Consider the following 18091-nt stretch of genomic DNA (forward strand, 5'->3'; position numbering starts at 1 on the left):
AAATCCTTTTAAGGTAAAAGGTATTTGGATGACCCATTCAGTAATATTGATTTAAAATACAGGTTGTGGCTTCCTGTCTTCATCAAAGGGAAATATGCAGTAGTCCTTATAAAGTAACTGAAGCTTATCTAAATGACAGAAACCCTGACTCCCTGGCTTTCCATTAACTTGTCAGAGAAGCAGCGTGGCTTGTGGAAAGAGTACGGGCTTGGGAGTCAGAGGAGGTGGGTTCTAATCCTGGCTCTGTAACTCATCAGATATGTGACTTTGGGCAAGTCACTTAACTTTTCTGTTACCTTGTATCTACCCCAGCCCTTACAACAGTGCTTGGCATATATAATCGCTTAACGTATACCATTATTACTATCACTATTTATAAACCAAAAATAGCACTACCAAAATCACAAAATAGAATTCCTCACCAGCAGCAAAGGCGAATGGATTTAATGAATGAACTTTCTTCCCTGGATGGTCACCTGCTCCTGTGCATTAGACATTTTTAAGCTTTTCCTTGCTTTCTTTAAGCAAGGCCCACAATTTCCTGAAGCAGGAACTCTGGGTTCAAAGCCACAGATGCCAACTGATCAGTCAGCAGTATCAATTGAGCATTTACTGTGTGCAGAGCATCGTACTAAGTGAGAAGCATCGTGGCTCAGTGGAAAGAGCCTGGGCTTTGGAGTCAGAGGTCATGGGTTCGAATCCCGGCTCGGCCACTTGTCAGCTCTGTGACTGTGGGGAAGTCACTTAACTTCTCTGTGCCTCAGTTACCTCATCTGTAAAATGGGATTAAGACTGTGAGCCCCACGTGGGACAACCTGATTCCCCTGTGTCTACCTCAGCGCTTAGAACAGTGCTCTGCACATAGTAAGCGCTTAACAAATACCAACGTTATTATTATTAAGAGCTTGTACAGTACAACAGAGATGGTAGACGCTTTCCTTTGCCACACGAGCTTGTGGTCTAGAAATGTCAAATCCAAACTGTAGAGACCATACCTCAGTTAAAGGCAGAGAGAAAGGGGAGGCAGCAGAAACAAAGGAAATGGCTGACCTATGTATGAGACATCTCAGCTCCCTAACCATTGATTTCCTCCCTTCCTTTTCTTTCCTTCCCTGATAAAGGTAAATAGTAAATAGGATATACTACCCTGCACTAACCTGGGTTATGCTTTGATGAAGTTTCCTATTAGAAGAGCAGATGAGCCTCTGTCTGAGACTTCAGGACCAAGAACCTGCACGGAAGAGTTGTCTCTAGTGCTAGTGGCTTATGCAGTTCCACTCACCGTACCTTGTCTCTTCCAGTCACGTTCCTGCTGGGGCACGGAGAGTGATGAACCATTCGACAGGCAAGTATTCAGCACATTACGACTTCACCCACATTAGCCAGATTTTTTTGTTAATGGTATTTGTTCAGAGCTTATTATGAGTCAAGCACTATTCTAAGCACTTGGTAGACAAGCTAATCAATTTGGACTCAGTCCATGTCCCACAAGGGACTCACTGTCTTAATCCCCATTTTACAGAGCCACAGAGAAGGGAAGTGACTTGCCCAAGGTCACACAGCAGACAAGTGGCAGAGCCAGGATTAGAACCCAGGTCTTCTGACTCCCAGGCCCGGGTTCTATCTACTAGACCACACTGCTTCCCTGCTTCAGGCAGAACCAGGACTAGAACTTAGGTGTCCTGATTCCCAGAGCAGTGCTCCTTCCTTTGAATGGATTGTGGTAGGGTTGGGTGGGAGGAGGGTGAGGAAATGGGTGGGGTGGGGTGGGGAGAGGACTGTAAACTCATCCTCTAGACAGTAAGATCACTGTGGGCAGTGAATGTGTCTGTTAATTTTTGTACTGTACTCTCCCAAGCACTTAGTACAGTGCTCTGCACACAGTAAGCACTCAATAAATATGATTGAATGAAAGAGGAGAAGATCGGGATGATTTCTTCTGTTCTTCTTCTCATAACCTCCCTCCAGCCATTCTGGGAGGAGATTGACCTATAAAAAAAAAGGGGGGTCATTTCCATCAGTTCAGTGACCTCTCCTCTCCCAGGAAAAATAAGCACAGGGCTTAAGTTTGGCAGGACAGGAGAAGAGCAGGAGTCAGAAACCACTTATTGTGCTCCTGCATGGCTCCTTTCCATTGGTGCAGCTGTACCTCAGCTGTTAGCTTGAACTGATTGACAAAATAGAACTCTAGCAGAGAATTACACTCTCTTAAGTTTCTAAGTGCTCCTCACGAGACTTTCTGTGGGAGATTGTCACCAATCAATAAATCAGTAGTATTCATTGGACACTTTACTGTGGGAAAGTACATTACAATAGAGTTGGTAGCTCACGAAGAGCTATTCTTTCTAAAACACACTAGACTGTGTAACTGACCTTTAACCAAAGACATCCCCCTTGGAGAGGAGAGTTCAACTGTTTATTACACAAATCATGGCTCTTTCACAATTATAACTGAAGTTACACTGCTGGTACTTGAATTACATCATCATTGCCTGCTTTGACAAATTATTTCTCAAATTCCACTCTGGGAGCCAGGAGCACAGCAATCTGTATTGCCTGCTCGGTCATTATTCTGCCTGTGTGCTTTCAAGATGGGTCTCAGAAGACTCAGGGCAACTGTGGAGTAAAGTCACAGAGTGATGCTGCCAGCAGGTGAAAGGGCTGAAATTCAATCTGAAATTCAAGGAATGCTTTTTGGGGTTCTTGTGGTGGGCTCTGAAAGATTCATGACTGGAGTAACAATCCCAGGGCAATCTTTATCTTCATCATCATCCTCACCATAATCATCTGTCTCCACCATCACAGCATCAGTTAGATCATCGAGAGCTATCTCCATCACCATCATCAGTAACATCATCATCAACAGATAGATATTCACGAGTGTTAAACAAAGGTTAGGTTTGCCTCCTGTAGATTCACATCTACAAATATTTTGTGCTTTCCTTCTGAAAAGATATGCCTGCCTGGAGAGGATTCAGACAATCACCCAGGAACGGTAGTGGCTCCTTAAAGAGTATGGAGCTAATAAGGCTGGAATTATTATTCACCAAATCCCTTAGCATAAGAGCGAGGGAATGGCCACTAAATATTGAGGGTAGGATGGCAAAAACAAATAAAATACTTCTTTAAACAGAGTGAACTTATGGAATTCGATACCTCAGGAAGTTGTGCAGGTTGAGAAATATCAGAAAATTCAAGAGTTTTAATCAATTCAGGGATGAGTGACCCAGAATGGCTTACTAAAGTAATGTTGAGTGGTAAGTTAGGGATGCCAACCATTGGAGGATGACTATCACATAGTTCCTCCAAACAACCTGTTGCTACTGTGGGATACAGATATCTTGGCTAGGTGGACTACTGGTCTAACTCAGGGTTGGGCGTACGCCATCTGAAGAATCTGCTGGCCAGGATTCCTCAGAATTGGAAAATCAGGAATCAGAGTTTGGGAAAAGAAGGTAGTGAGGAAGAATGGCAAACACAGTACTAAGTGCAGGGGTAGACACAAGCTAATCAGGTTGGACACTGTCCTTGCCCCATATGGAGCTCACAGTCTTAATACCCATTTTGCAGATGAGATAACTGAGCCACAGAGAAGTGACTTGCCCAAGGTCACATAGTAGACAAGTGAAGGAGTTGGGATTAAAATCCAGGTTCTTCTGACTCCTAGGCCCGTGTTCTATCCACTCTATTCACACTGCTTATCCGGACTAGAGTTTCCACTTCTCAGACTCTGTTGCTCTGGTTGCAAGATAAATGTGAATCCCAGTTTGAATGTATTCTGTCATCAACTGAAATCCCAACATTGCCACAGAAACACCTGCCGGTACTGCCCTACTCGTCCAGGAGTTCTAGCAAAGCCAAATTCATGGAACTGGGATGGTGAAAAGGTCTACCTGGTGAATATTGGGTACATCAAGGCACACATTGAATAATAATAATAATAATAATGTTGGAATTTGTTAAGCACTTAACTATGCACTGTTCTAAGCACTGGGGTAGATGCAGGGTAATCAGGTTGTCCCACGTGAGGCTCACAGTCTTAATCCCCATTTTACAGATGAGGTAACTGAGGCACAGAGAAGTTAAGTGACTTGCTCACAGTCACACAGCTGACAAATGGCAGAGTAGGGATTCGAACCCATGACCTCTGACTCCCAAGCCCATTCTCTTTCCACTGAACCACGCTGCTTCATAATTTAATACACAAAATTCTGTCATATATCCTGAAACCGGGCTCTGGTTTTTCTGGAAAACAAATATCAGAAAACTTTAAGAATGGGTCATACTTAATTTTCCCCTATTTCTGGGTAAGGGCTTCCAGCTCCCTTCCTGTTTTCTTTCTTGAGGTGATCTGTAAAACAGGACAGTGGTGAGTTAGTGTCTGCTTGGGTTTCAGAAAACATTTCATATAGAATGTTGGTCTGTCCCTATGAGGAAACTGGAAACTGTGGCCTGCTGGGGAAGGGAGTCCTTGCAGTTTCCCAGAGCACAGGAAATGGGGATTAAGGAGTCCAATTCTTCCCTTCCCAGAGAGCGGTGATTAGGCTTGTGTTAGAGCCTGTTAGAGCCATCAAAGAATTACATGGAGGAAGGTGGGAAGAGAGGGGGAACAGTGAATTGTCTCTGTTTAAAATTGCCAGATTTCTTAGAGCTCTAAGTTGGATGGGGGCAGGGCTTCCATAGGATGGGAACACCATTCAAATATGAAAGCTGTATGAGGGGGAAAAGACAGGATAAGAAGATAGAGAAATTCAAAGAAAAGACCTCCTAAGAGATAGATTGAGACAGAGAGAGAGAAACGGAGAGACAGAGAGAGTCGCAGAGAAATACGGGCCCATACACACATGCATACAAATCTGCATGCATCAAATCTGCATGCATACACACCTGGCCCAAGAGAGTTAGTTAACTGACCAGTGATGTTCATGTCTACCAACTGCATTATACTCCTAAAATCCTAGTACATAATTTTGCACAAGGTAATGCTCAATGAATACCACAGATCAAGTGATTGGCGATACCGAGCGTGACAGTGTGCAAGCATTGTTGATATGACCAAGCCAGGACTGGCAATTCCTGCCCCTTCAATCAATCAGTTAATCGTCTTTAATAATGTTGGTATTTGTTAAGCGCTTACTATGTGCCGAGCACTGTTCTAAGCGCTGGGGTAGACTCGGGAATCAGGTTGTCCCACGTGGGGCTCACAGTCTTAATCCCCATTTTACAGATGAGGTAACTGAGGCACAGAGAAGTTAAGTGACTTACCCAAAGTCACACAGCTGACTAGTGGCCGAGCCGGGATTCGAACCCATGAACTCTGACTCCAAAGCCCGTGCTCTTTCCACTGAGCCATGCTGAGGACTTACTGGGTGCCGAGCACTGTACTAAGCACTCAGGAGAGTACAGTATAACAGAGTTGGTAGACATTGTTACCTGCCTAAAGAGGAAGTCTAGAGGAAGAGACAGATAATATAGATAAACAAATTAAGGATATGTACATATTAGCTGTGAGGCTGAGGAAGGGATGAATGAAGAGGGCAAATATAACTGCGAGCACAACACAGAAGGGAGTGGGAGAAGAAGAAATGAGAGCTTAGGTCAGGAGGCCTCTTGGAGGCGATGCACTTTTAATAGGTTTTGAAGGTGGGAAGACTGTCAGATATGAAGAGGGAGGGTGCTCCAATTCAGAGGCAGGACATGAGCAAAGGGTTAGTGGAAAGATAAATGAAATGGAGGTACAGTGAATATGTTGGTAGCAGAGAGGGAAGTGTGTGGGCTAGGCTTTAGTACAAAAGCAGCTGGGTACAGTAGGACAGGGCAAGGTAACTGAGTGTTTTAAAGACTATGGTAAGGAGTTTCTGTTTGATGTGGAGGTGGATGGTCAACCACTGGAGGTTCTCTAGAGTGGAGAAACTTGGGCTGATCGATTTTGTAGAAAAATGAACTGGGCCACAGGCTGAAGTATTGGCTGGAATGGGGAGAAAAGGGAGGCAGGGAGGTCAGTGAGGAGGCTGATGCAGTAATCAAGGCATCATCTGCAATGAGTCACATTTTAAGGACCCACTGAAGAAAAGCTTCAGAAAATATGACATGTTTGCTGAAAACATCTTTGAGAGAAAACTGCTGCCCACAGAATAACATGGCTCCCTGCAATCAAGAAGGAGCAGCTCCTTTTGAACAGAAGCTCCTAGAACACAATGACATAAGGAAGCCAAAGCAAAAACAGCACAGGAGCTGAAAACGGTAATTGACAGTCTTTGCATGCACCCAATGTGGTTGGAGCTGTGGACCCCACACTGACCTTTTCAACTAACATATTTACTGGTCAATCAATCAATAGTGTAAAGTTAGTAGACATGATCCTTGCCTCAAGGAGTTAGTAGTTTAGCACAGGAGATGTATTCAAATCTATATTTTCTTTTGCTTCCCCCCAACCTGTGATTTATTTTAGTGCCTCGCTCCTGTCAACTGAAAGATCTGTGTGGACAAGGATCATGTTAATCAACTTTTTTGTATTATATGTTCCCAAGAACTTAGTATGATGCTCTGCATACAGTAAGCACTCAATAAATTCCACTGACTGATTGATTGATTGCGTAAGAGCAAATGGGGATGGATATGAACAGACTGCAAGTTCACTGTGGGCAGAGAATGTGTCTGTTGTTACATTGTACTCTCTCAAGGGCTTAGTGCAGTGTTCTGCCTTCAGTTAGTGATCAGTAAATACAATTCAATGAATGAATGAATAAAAGTGCTTAAGTGGCAGCTGGGAGGGAGGAATAGGGTGGGGAGATGAAAGCTTAATCAGAGAAGGTTTCAGAAAGTAGCCTGCCAGGTGTGAAGGAGGAGGAGATTTCAGGCAGAGGACGAGGGTGAGCAAAATCTCTGTGAAGGAAAAGAGGAGAACGAGGCCCAGGGAATAGGTCGGCTTGAGTGAACTTGATCGTGAGCAACATCATCATCCACATCAATGCGTCTACTTGTAGGACAACTATATGTTCATAGAATATATAGATTTGAAGATAATGCAACTGGATATGAGTTGGTGAGCATCTGATGATGAGACTGAGGCATGGCTGACAATCCCTCCCACATCATTAGCATACCCACACCTGCTCATGCACACCCACTCTCAGAAGCACACGCTCCCTCAGACCCCTGTCCATCCATGGCATGAAGTAGAGTTGTTACAGGAGCAGCATCAGGGAGGGAAGGCCACCAGGAATCCTCACCATAGAGTTGCCACAGGATGATAGCAGCAGCCCCAACATTCACCCATCACCCATTCACTGCTTCTTTTCTTTCCAACACCTGTCGCTTCCACCTGGCTCCCCTTGGGTACCACAAAGAAGTTCCCACCACTTTTGGTGTGGGGTTGGTTGGACCAAAGGGAAAACTTCCTGGTGATACCAACTAACGCAGGGCAGTGATCACATTATCCCTCCCCTAATCACTAATGAAATGGCCCTTCCTGGTCCCTGCTCTACCAGAAGGATACTGTAAGCCCGTCAAACGGCAGGGACTGTCTCTATCTGTTGCCGACTTGTTTATTCCAAGCGATTAGTACAGTACTCTGCACATAGTAAGCACTCAATAAATACTGTTGAATGAATGATACGTTTCTTCTGGATTTGCATGGGGTTGGTAAATTCCAAAACAGCTCTAAACTAAATTCCATGGTACGTTCTGTGAGATCCAGGGCTTCTGAGCTGTGCAACCCCAAAGAGGGGACCTGGAAATTCTGTAACCTCCAGAATCATTCAATCAGTCGTATTTATTGAGCGCTTACTGTGTACAGAGCACTGTACCAAGTGCTTGGGAGAGTACAACTCAGCAATATACCGGAAACATCCCCTGACCATGAAGAGCTTACAGTCTAGAGAGGAAGACAGGTATTAATATAAATAAATTAATTAGAGCAAGTCAGGGTGAAGAAAAGGGGAGTGGGAAAAGAGGAAATGAGAGGTTTGTCAGGGAAGACCTCTTGGAGGAGATGGGTCTTCCATAAGGTTTTAAAGACCGGGAGAGTAACCTTCTGTCGGATGTGAAAAGAGAGGATGTTGCAGGCCAGAGGCAGGATGTGGGTGAGAGATCAGTGGTGACATAGGCGAGAACGCTAGACCACTAAAACACTAGATTGATTAGAAGAAAACACAGAAACTTCAACAAGGTTCAACTTACACCAGCCAAAGAGAGAGAGTAGAATAACGAAGAAGATTCCAGCTGGGACTGCCATGCTGACAAACAGATTTTTGGGCTGTGAGCAGCCTTGGCCTGGAGATAAGGCAAGGAAAGAAAAAATGCACCAGCTGAAGTCTCTGTTAACACAGACCCCACCTGCATTTTCAGGGAAAACTCATTGGATGCTCCCACTCCTGTCACATCAGTGCCTACCTTCAAGCTGAAAGATCATCTCCATGAAGAATATGGAGAACAGTATGATTACCAAGGCTCCTCCAGGAACAGTGAAATCCAGGATCATTCGGTAAACTATAAGGTGGGGAAGAAACAAAATAAAATGTGTTTACTTTTGGAAAATCAATAGGGTACAGGTTAAGGTTTTATAATACAATTCCAAAATGTCCTATCAGAAAGGCAACTCTGATTGCAAATGGAGATTCTCTGTTCAATGAGCCCATGACTTTACCCTAAATTGCCATCCCGAAGATCCTAAATCCACGACTATGATGTGCATATCTTTATATTCTGCCATTTCCCCTATCTTCCATTTATTTTAATGTCTGACTGCACTAGTAGGTTGTAAGCTCCTTGAGGGCAGGGATCAGTTCTACCAACTCTATTGTATTGCATTCTTCCAAGCTCTTAGTACCATGGTCTATATAAATAAGAGCTCAATATATAATGTTTGATTGATTAATTGATCAGAGACATCAGAAAGGCAAATGTTTCCCTGGCCCAAACACGCTATTCCCAGCCAGACCCTCCAGTGTCCCTCCAAACCCCAGGTGGCCCAAAATAAGGAACACACTTAAGTTTCCATAACCACCTACATATGAATGTGAAGTTACTTTAGAAATTTTTTTACCTTTTTTTGTCATTATCTTTTTAATTCTTGGAGGGTGGATGGCCAGTATTGCAGCTATGGTGAATGTCACAGGAATGACCAAGAAAAGAAGGGAAAGGACCAGGATAAGATATACACTGGGACCTGTGGAAAATAAACAGTCAGCTTAATCCCTCACTGTATGCCTGGGAGGCTGCTCCCAACTTAGCTACCATCACAAGTGAGGGGCCGAGCTTATGGAAAAGCCAAGAGTTTACCTCTGTCCCCAAAGATGTCCAAAATACTTAACTGCCCCTGCTCTACAACTTGTGTGTTGTGGGACCAGAGAAAGAGGGTAAGGAAAGCTGTTGGAAGAGAAATGAGCAGGGGAAAATGGACCCTGGAATAAAAGTGTTGGATTTTTTTATACATTTCTTTTTTGGTATTTGCTAAGTACTTGCTATGTGTCAAGCACTGTACTAACCACTAAAGTAGATACGAGCTAACCAGGTTGGACAAAGTCCATGTCCCACATGGGGCTCACAAGTTTTATGCTCATTTTACAGATGAGGTAACTGAGGCATGCAAAAGAGAAGTGACTTGCCCAAGGTCACACAGCAGACAAGTGGCAGAGTCAGGATTGGAACCCAGGTCCTTCTGTCACCCAGGACCCTGCACTATGCAGTAGGCCACGCTGTTTCTCAGCTTGGCTTCAAGGCCTTGGATACAAGGCTTTTCATTTGTGAAGAATGTAATTTCCCTCCTTTCCCAGTCAAATTTGACTTTTCTTTTTCTGTTTGCCTCTTAAATCTTAGTCTTAGGCTCTCTACTCCAAGAGAAAGCTTTTCTTATTCTCTCCCTGTCATGTGATGGGCAACCAATAGTGATTGTTATAATCAGAAACAAAGGGAATCTACCTTTCTCTTCTATCCAGAGGAAACCAGTGACTAAAAGTAGCAAAGAAGACAAACACACTGCTCCTTCCTGGAAAACAGTGAGAGCTCTCCACAATTGTCCTTCTAGAAAAAAATCATTGTTACTATTAACATTAAGCACTTTTAATGAGCACCTATAGATGTGAAGCACTGAATTAGGTGCTTGTGAACATATACTGGAAGAAAAGATGCTGACCCTGCATCTAATGGAGCAGGCCATCGGACCCAATCAGTAGTATATATTAAAATGGTAATTGTTAAGTTCTTACTATGTTCCAGGCACTATACTAAATAATGGGGCAGACACAAGTTACACAGGCTGGACGCAGTTCATGTCCCACATTGGGTTAACAGTCTTAATCCTCATATTACAGTTGAAGTAACTGAGTCACAGACAAGTTAGGTCACTTGCCCAAGGTCACTCAGTAGACAGATGGTGCAGCCAGAATTAGGACATTCTGAATCCCCAGCCCATGCCCTAACCAATAAGACTTCTCAGTATTCATTAAGGCCAATATTCATTAGGTAAGAGTCACAGCTTTGATACAAATGATAAAGACAAAAGGATGCAGTTAGATATAAATTAACCTCCAACCAATTATTAACCAATAGGAGAAGAAGAGCAGTCTTCTAATATTTTGGCTCTGATCATTGGCATGGGATGGTACCACAGTTCATCCATCTTGATGGATACCAGTGAGGCCTAAATGCACCTGAGCCAACCACAACTGATACCTGGGCAAAGGCAGGGCGACTTAAGATGAGGTGAGAAGAAATAAGGTGGCACAGGCAGGCCTGCTATTGTGGAGTGGTGATTTCAGCTATCTGATGGCCAACTCCATTATGCTCCCATGGTTGGGGCAGAAAGTCACCCTTGTCCATATTTTAAGTGGGCATAGGAAATTTTCCCTCTCCAAAGTGCCCAACAGCTAGAATTTAACTGATGGTTCTGAGTGGTGCATCTGGGAAGAAAACTAGCTACATTAGAGAATTTGGGAAGGACAGAAGAGGCTCAGCTTTCCCTTCATGTCTAGCAAAGCATCTGTGCAGTACCACCCTGGTAGTGCTAGAAAATACCCAAATGCTTTCTGATACTAACTTATCATTTTACTGGGCAGAAACAGGCAGAAGCTCACAATGGCAATGCATGACAAGGCCAATGCAACAATGGAACAATGCAAGGCGGGCCACAGTGAAGGATGGAGGCCTAAAGGGAAGAAAGAAAAAGGAAACCAGGTATAAAAAGGCTGAATAAAACAATCAGAAAGGAGAGGACAGGGTGTTGGGAGGCAAATAAACATAGAGGAGAGTGACAGCACAGATTCTAAACTAGGTTCAAATTCCTTCCTTAGATTTTCCCCTTTGAACACTGATCATTAAAGTAGTTTTCCAAGGTACAAGCAAAATAACAGGAGAAACCAAAGCATAAATCAATCCCAGATCTCTGAATTCACATTTTCCCAATTCATTCATAAAGAGTTATTATTGGCAAGTGTAGTGGTAGTAAATGTAGAGGTAATAAAAGATTGTCCGACCACCCACTGGAGAAGCATTTCCAGGACGTTTCATGTTCAGCTTTACCTCAAATGTTCATTTTCACTTTTGCCTTACGAGTGAAGCTATTAATCCCCACCACAGGCATGCAATGATTCTGCTAGGACAAAGCCGCTAATGCTATATGGCCATTTTATGAAGAGAGTTGAAGGAGTAGAGCTCGAGTTTGGAGTTCGGGAAAATAGAAGAAATTGGATTTCTGCAATTAATGTGACATTTCAATGCTCTCCATGGTCAGCCAGATCCTAACAAGAATCCTTTCGATTCAGTTTCTTAGCAACATCAAAATGTCTGTGACTGTAGCCCACAATATTACTCAGTTAATAGTGTCTTTGTAGCATCAAAGATTCACAGGAATGAAGGGACCACTACACTGGGATCATTGACTTTAATAAAACAATTAACACCATTGATCCACCAGTCTCTGGCAAGCAACTGAGAAAGTCTGGCTGCTCAAAGAGATAGGCAAGAGGACTAAGGCTAAAGGAATCTTGATGATATTAGTGGTTTTATCAGAAAAAAATGTAATTTGTTAAGCACTTACACATCAGGCACGTACTAAGCTCTGGTGTAGATACAAGCAAATTGGGTTGGACACAGTCTCTGTTCCACATGGGGCTCACAGTCTCAATGCAACTTGTACAGATGAGGGAACTGAGGCACAGAGAGGTGAAGTGACTTGCCCAAGGTCACACAGTAGACAAGTGGCAGAGCCAGCATTAGAATCCAGGTCTTCTAACTCCCAGTCCATGATCTATCCACTAGGCAACAATGTTTCTCTAACTCCTGGTAATCCACCTTATTCCATTTCTCACCCCCCTCTAGTGACAGGTCCAGTTTCATACTCAAGAATGCAACCCAAAACCTGGGAGTTGGTGAGAGAAGCTCTTCCAACTCAACAGACATCAAGAATCATCTGAATTCATCTGGATTCTGGAAACTCCACTCAGACAGCATATGCATTATTAGCACATGCTAGTAGAACATCTGATGGAATTCCCATAGTGCTTTGCACCACTGAGCAAAGGCAATGGGGTAACCTATGAGCTGTGGAGATAAAGCTACTAACAACATCTAAAAGTCACAAGGTAAAAAAAAATCAGCCCTCATGAGACAACAGGGTGTAAAGTATTTACCGGCTCACATTTCATTCTTTACAGCCATGCTCGGTTGCAGAGATAACCCCTTCATATTTGGGTGACTCAATATATCAGGGGGTCCAACATATGGCCCGCAGTCCAAAAATAGTCTATTTGAATGTGAAATGTGGCCTGTTTAAGATTTTTAGCATGATTTTTCTTGCCTTATAATAGCCAGCACACAAGATAACCAAACCAGGAGAGCCCCACCACCTGCTGGGAACTGCCATCCTAGAACAGACTGCTGCCAGTTGTCCGTTACCATTTTTAAATTAATCAGAAATTGTAACTAAGCTGAATGGAATTCATGACAGGATTTTGAGTTATTCAAGTTGAATTCCACTCTGCTTACATCATGACCTAAAGTAACATGTTGCCTCAGTGGTATAAGCTCAGAGTTCGAATTGAAATGTATTGTGTCTTATACCCTGCAGTTTGTGAGAAGCTTTCAGTCTGATAAATACCAGGATTCACATTCACTTGACCCAGATTGACTGATGGTTAGCACTAGACTTGTATGGTAAATGATATTTATTTATTAAATGTTCAATATATCCCAGGCACTGTTCTGAGTACTGGGGTAGATACAAGATAAGCAGGTTGGACAAAGTCTACATCCCATTTAGGGCTCACAGTCTTAATCTCCATTTTTCAGATCTCCCCTTCTGTACTAATAAAGTGGATTCCATTGTTACTTAAACTATATTTCCACTACAAACACAATTTTGTTGATTAGGGAGAGACTAGACCACCACTGTTATCAAGAAAATATCCATTCTGCCCACACATATGTTTTCTAGTCAAGCGATCCACTACTGAAAAACTCTGGACACCCCTGTATAGTATGATTCTAATGTGGTTCACTCCATCAAGACTCTGAGTTTGTGCCTGCAATCCACTTTTCCTCAATGCACCAAAAGCTACACAATACTCTCAATTCTCTCCCTCTGGACTGTAAGCTCCCTATGGGCAGGGAACATGTTTACCAACTCTCTTATACTGTACTCTCTCTAGCACGTAGCACACAGTAAGAAATCAGTAAATACCAGTGATGGCTGAACACTTATCTTCAATAGTGAAGTTGAGAGAAGCTTCTCGCCAACTGATTTCATTGCTGACATTGCACGAGAACAATCCACAGTCAGATTTCATGACTAGCTTTATGACCAGAGCATTTTTAGAGAGGAGGTAACAGTGTTCTTGTGGGACAGGCTGCCCATCCTTCCTCCAAGCAACTTTATCCACTTTGCCCTCTGACACATTACAAGATAACTGCGTGGCTGATCCTGCCTGGGGCTCGGACACAGGCTCTGAAATGTACAGAAACAGAAAAGTCTCGTTATCAAAATTAAACACATATAACCCTCTTCTCAGCTCTGCAGACTCCATGCTCCATCCCCTTCACCCACCTACCAATTCGAACACATGCTGGTTCTCATCGTCTCTAGTCATTGTACTATTTTGAATCTCACCAATCAATCATTCGATCAATCAATCAATCATACTTACTGGGCACTTACTATATCTAACACTGTACTAAACTCTTGGGAGAGCACAATATAACAGAATTAGCACTCTCTAATGTCAGTCTCCTCTCCTGCCAACTCACGTATGGGCTCCTCCCACCTCAAAATTTTCCTCTTTCTCCCACAGAGATCTCTGTACCAGTCATGAGCATCTATGCCCCACTTAGATTCTCTTACAAACCTCCCCTCTCTTGATCCGAAAATCCATGCCCTCAACTCTGCCTTTTCTGTCAAACTCGACACAAATTGAAGAGCAGGTAAACACAGGTAGATACATACATTGGGAACAAAATGGGAAGCAGACACAACTGGAAATAGCAAAATAACTGAATCAGTGAGTGACCAATTAGGTGAAATAAATAAACAAACACACCCATAACTCTTCCAAGCACTTAACACAGTGTTCTGCGCACAGTAAACCCTCAATAAGTACCACACTGACTGAGTGATTAATTTATTGATTGACTGGGTGGGCGGGGGAATAATGGGATGCCTCCCAAGTAAAGTGGGGATTCACCTGCTTGTTATTTGGTTTTCCTTTCTGACCACCTCAAATTATGCTCTGAGAATGTTTCAATCCCATGACCCAGCCCATCACCTAAAACCTTTCCTTGCCATACAGAATGTACTTCCCCTCACAAAACCTCCCTCTTTCAAGCCTCTAGTAAAAGTCCACCTCAATCAATCAATCGATAATACTAATTCATTCATTCAATAGTATTTATTGAGTGCTTACTATGTGCAGAACACTGTACTAAGCGCTTGGAATGTAAATTCAGCAATAGATAGAGACAATGCCTGCCCAATGACGGGCTTACTAATTGAGCATTGACCTACAGGTAGGCTTCTCAGTCTAGCCTCAACGGTACCCTGCCTGCACCACCTATTCCAACTACCTTTAGGACTTTTTTTATGCCTATATATACATTCTGTTTTTTTCTGGTTCTTGTGTCTCTAATAATTAATTTAGCTTGTCTAGCCTCATTAGATTGCAAGCTTCTCAAGAGCAAAGAGCATGTATCACTTTTCTCTGATAGTCAATCATTGGCACTTACTATGTGCAGAACATCGTACTAAGAGTTTGTAAGAATACGATAAGTAAATAGATATATGATCCCTGCCCTCAAGGATCTTAAAATCTAATCATTTCTCTTTGTAATGATGGCATTTATTAAGCACTGGGATGCAAACAAGCAAATTGAGCAAATTGATACAGTCCCTGTCCCATGTGAAGAAGAAGAAGAAGCAGCGTGGCTCAGTGGAAAGGGCCTGGGCTTGGGAGTCAGAGGTCATACGTTCGAATCCCGGCTCTGCCACTTGTCAGCTGTGTGACTATGGGCAAGTCACTTAACTTCTCTGTGCCTCAGTTACCTCATCTGTAAAATGGGGATTAACTGTGAGCCTCACCTGGGACCACCTGATTACCCTGTATCTACCCCAGCGCTTAGAACAGTGCTCTGCACATAGTAAGCGCTTAACAAATACCAACATTATTATGTGGGGCTCCCAGTCTCAATCCTCATTTCACAGATGAGGGAACTGAAGCACAGAGAAGTGAAGTAACTTGCCCAAGATCACGTAGCAGACAAGTGGAGGAGCCGGGATTAGGATCCATGACCTTCTGACTCCCAGGCCCATGCTTTATCCACTCCACACAGTGCTTTGCATAAAGGGGTGCTCCACAATTACTCATGATGGTAATAACAGTAGTGAAAATGATGATGAGAATGATGAGGATGATGCTGATGGACCCTACCTGGGCCCCTTCCCATCACCCCCTCCACCACCATCATGACTACTCAGGATTAAACTGGTTATGGGGAGTTAATGAATGCATCCACTGGGCAGCCAGAGTCCTGGCTCCCTGCGCTTACCCCCATAAAGTGGTTAGCTGTTACCCGGGAAACCTTTTCAAGGAATGGAAACACTTATAACTTTCAGTAGAGTTTTCCTGGCTTCTTTATCATTCAGATCAATGACAGCTTTGTAGGTGCCACTGTCAGTCTCTTGCACATTCATCAACAAGAGGGAGCTATTCTCTGGATTGAACTGGACTTGGCCTTTGTAGGTTGGGTAGACGGTCACTCGGCCTGTTGCGGTACTGTACTCCACAATGACCTGGAGTGGGATGTCCCTGATGAATTCCCACTGGATGAGTTGTTTGGTGTGGGTGGTGATGGGGGCGAGGAAGAGCACTGAGGACCCCACAGCTGTAATTTTTCTCTCATGGTTGCTCTGTGTCATTGTGGAACACTGAGAAATCAGCCACATCACTAAGAGAAAGGAAAGATAAAAGAGATGATAAACCCCACTCTCCAGTCCTGGGACCATTCATTTCTTCATTCAATTCTTTCAATCGTATTTTTTGAGCGCTTACTGTGCGTAGACCATTGTACTAAGCACTTGGGAAAGTACAAAATAGCAGTAAAGAGAGCCAATCTCTGCCCACAATGAGCTCACTGTCTAGAGGGGAGAGTGAAAAAGTTAAGATAAAAACCATCTTAGATCCAAGAATAACAAAGAAACTTTTGAAATCTATTGGGCTAAAGCAGAAGGTGAAAAAACGGACAAGAAAAGAAACCCATCAAGATTCAGTCCTCACAAACAAGGAGGAATAATGTGTGGGAATTTCTGGGTTTGGACAGTGATTTGAGATGTCTACAAGTTTTTTTATGAGAGATATATCTTTTTTTACATACGTATAAAACAATGTATGGCTAGGAAAAGCATCTTCCTGATGATCTTTTCAGCATTTCACAGAGTTGCATAACTCAATCCAAGTGCCCTGGAAATGCAATATAGACAAATGGTTATTTGAGAAATGAATGAAATTAGAACTACTAGTTGGGTCCATTGGATGCTGGTCTCCCCAGTGGCTGAGGGGCTTCTGGTCATTCATTCATTCATTCATTCATTCATTCGTATTTATTGAGCGCTTACTGTGTGCAGAGCATTGTACTAAGAGCTTGGAAAGTATAATTTGGCAACAAATAGAGGCAATCCCCACCCAACAACAGACTCACAATCTAGAAGGAGGAGATAGACAGCAAAACAAAACAAATAGACAGGCAACATGGAAATGGGAGTCACATTCACTCTTTCTCGACTCCAAGAGCCCACTTAATATACTCTTGCTGCTCTGGCTTTCTCAAATCTTGCCCAGTAAGTTATTTCATTTTCACACGAAGAACTTTACTTGAAACGGAGCCAAACACCTCTTTGGAAAAATTCCTGGTAATTGAGTCATACATTTGAGGCAGGAGTTGGGGAAAACCACAACTCTAATCTCTTAACTGTGGTGCTTGTCAAGTGCTTCCTATGTGCCAAGCACTGTACTGAGCGCTCAGGTACCTACAAGATAATCAGACTGAAAGAGTACTTAACCCAGATGGGGCTCATGGCCTAAATAGGAGAGAATAGGATTTAAGCCCCATTTTACAGATGAGAAAACTGAGGTCCAGAGAAGTTAAGTGACTTGTCCAAGGTCACACAGCAGACAAGTGGCAGAGCCAGAATTAGAACCCAAGTCCTCTGACTCTCAGGTCGGTGCTCTTTCCACTCGACCACACTGCTTCCCACTTGTGCGATATTTGATGTGTTTAATGGAAGAAAGAACAATTGAGCATGATTAGTGGAGCTGCTAAAGTCATATCGGAATTTCCATGTGTTGGGACATGCACTGTGCCCCACCAGTTTATCTTGTACCTACCCAATGTTTAGCACAGCACTTGGTATATAGTAATCAATCAATCAGTGGTATTCACTGAGTGTTTACTGTGTACAGAGCATTGTACTAGGCATTTGGGAGAGTTCTTGAGGAACAGCATGATTTAGTGGATGGGCCCAGGCCTGGGAGTCAGAAGGTCATGGGTTCTAATCCCGTCTCTGCCACTTGTCTGCTGTGTGATCTTTGGCAAGTCATGCCATTTCTGG

At 43.2% G+C, this 18091-nt stretch overlaps 1 protein-coding gene across 3 annotated transcripts; it reads right to left on the reverse strand.

Moving 5' to 3' along the window:
• Window positions 1–1880: 1880 nt before the first annotated feature.
• On the reverse strand, window positions 1881–11974 carry LOC114812962. Of its 3 annotated transcripts, XM_039912309.1 has the most exons (7): window positions 11039–11974; window positions 9922–10023; window positions 9047–9169; window positions 8395–8490; window positions 8182–8274; window positions 4287–4351; window positions 1881–1989 (listed from the first exon to the last, which is right to left on the reverse strand). In XM_039912309.1, exons 1-6 carry the CDS (start codon window positions 11238–11240, stop codon window positions 4287–4289), a joined length of 681 nt encoding a protein of 226 aa, XP_039768243.1. In that variant the 5' UTR covers window positions 11241–11974; the 3' UTR covers window positions 1881–1989. The 3 variants fall into 3 exon arrangements, with proteins under 3 accessions (XP_039768243.1, XP_028923919.2, XP_039768244.1); XM_029068086.2 differs by lacking the exon at window positions 1881–1989 and having other exon boundaries at window positions 4241–4351; XM_039912310.1 differs by lacking the exons at window positions 1881–1989; window positions 8182–8274 and having other exon boundaries at window positions 4241–4351.
• Window positions 11975–18091: the final 6117 nt, after the last annotated feature.

Source organism: Ornithorhynchus anatinus, chromosome 6 (assembly GCF_004115215.2).
Source record: "Ornithorhynchus anatinus isolate Pmale09 chromosome 6, mOrnAna1.pri.v4, whole genome shotgun sequence".
NCBI classification, from domain to species: domain Eukaryota; kingdom Metazoa; phylum Chordata; class Mammalia; order Monotremata; family Ornithorhynchidae; genus Ornithorhynchus; species Ornithorhynchus anatinus.

Coding starts and splice junctions, on each gene's coding strand:
- LOC114812962 (XM_039912309.1), bottom strand. CDS start 11,240: ATGTTTATTTGCCTCCCAACACCCTGTCCTCTCCTTTCTGATTGTTTT. Junction 8,275..8,394: donor GATGATCTTTCAGCTTGAAG/GTAGGCACTGAT, acceptor CCTTATCTCCAG/GCCAAGGCTGCTCACAGCCC. Junction 4,352..8,181: donor ACTCTCTCTCTTTGGCTGGT/GTAAGTTGAACC, acceptor CCTGTTTTACAG/ATCACCTCAAGAAAGAAAAC.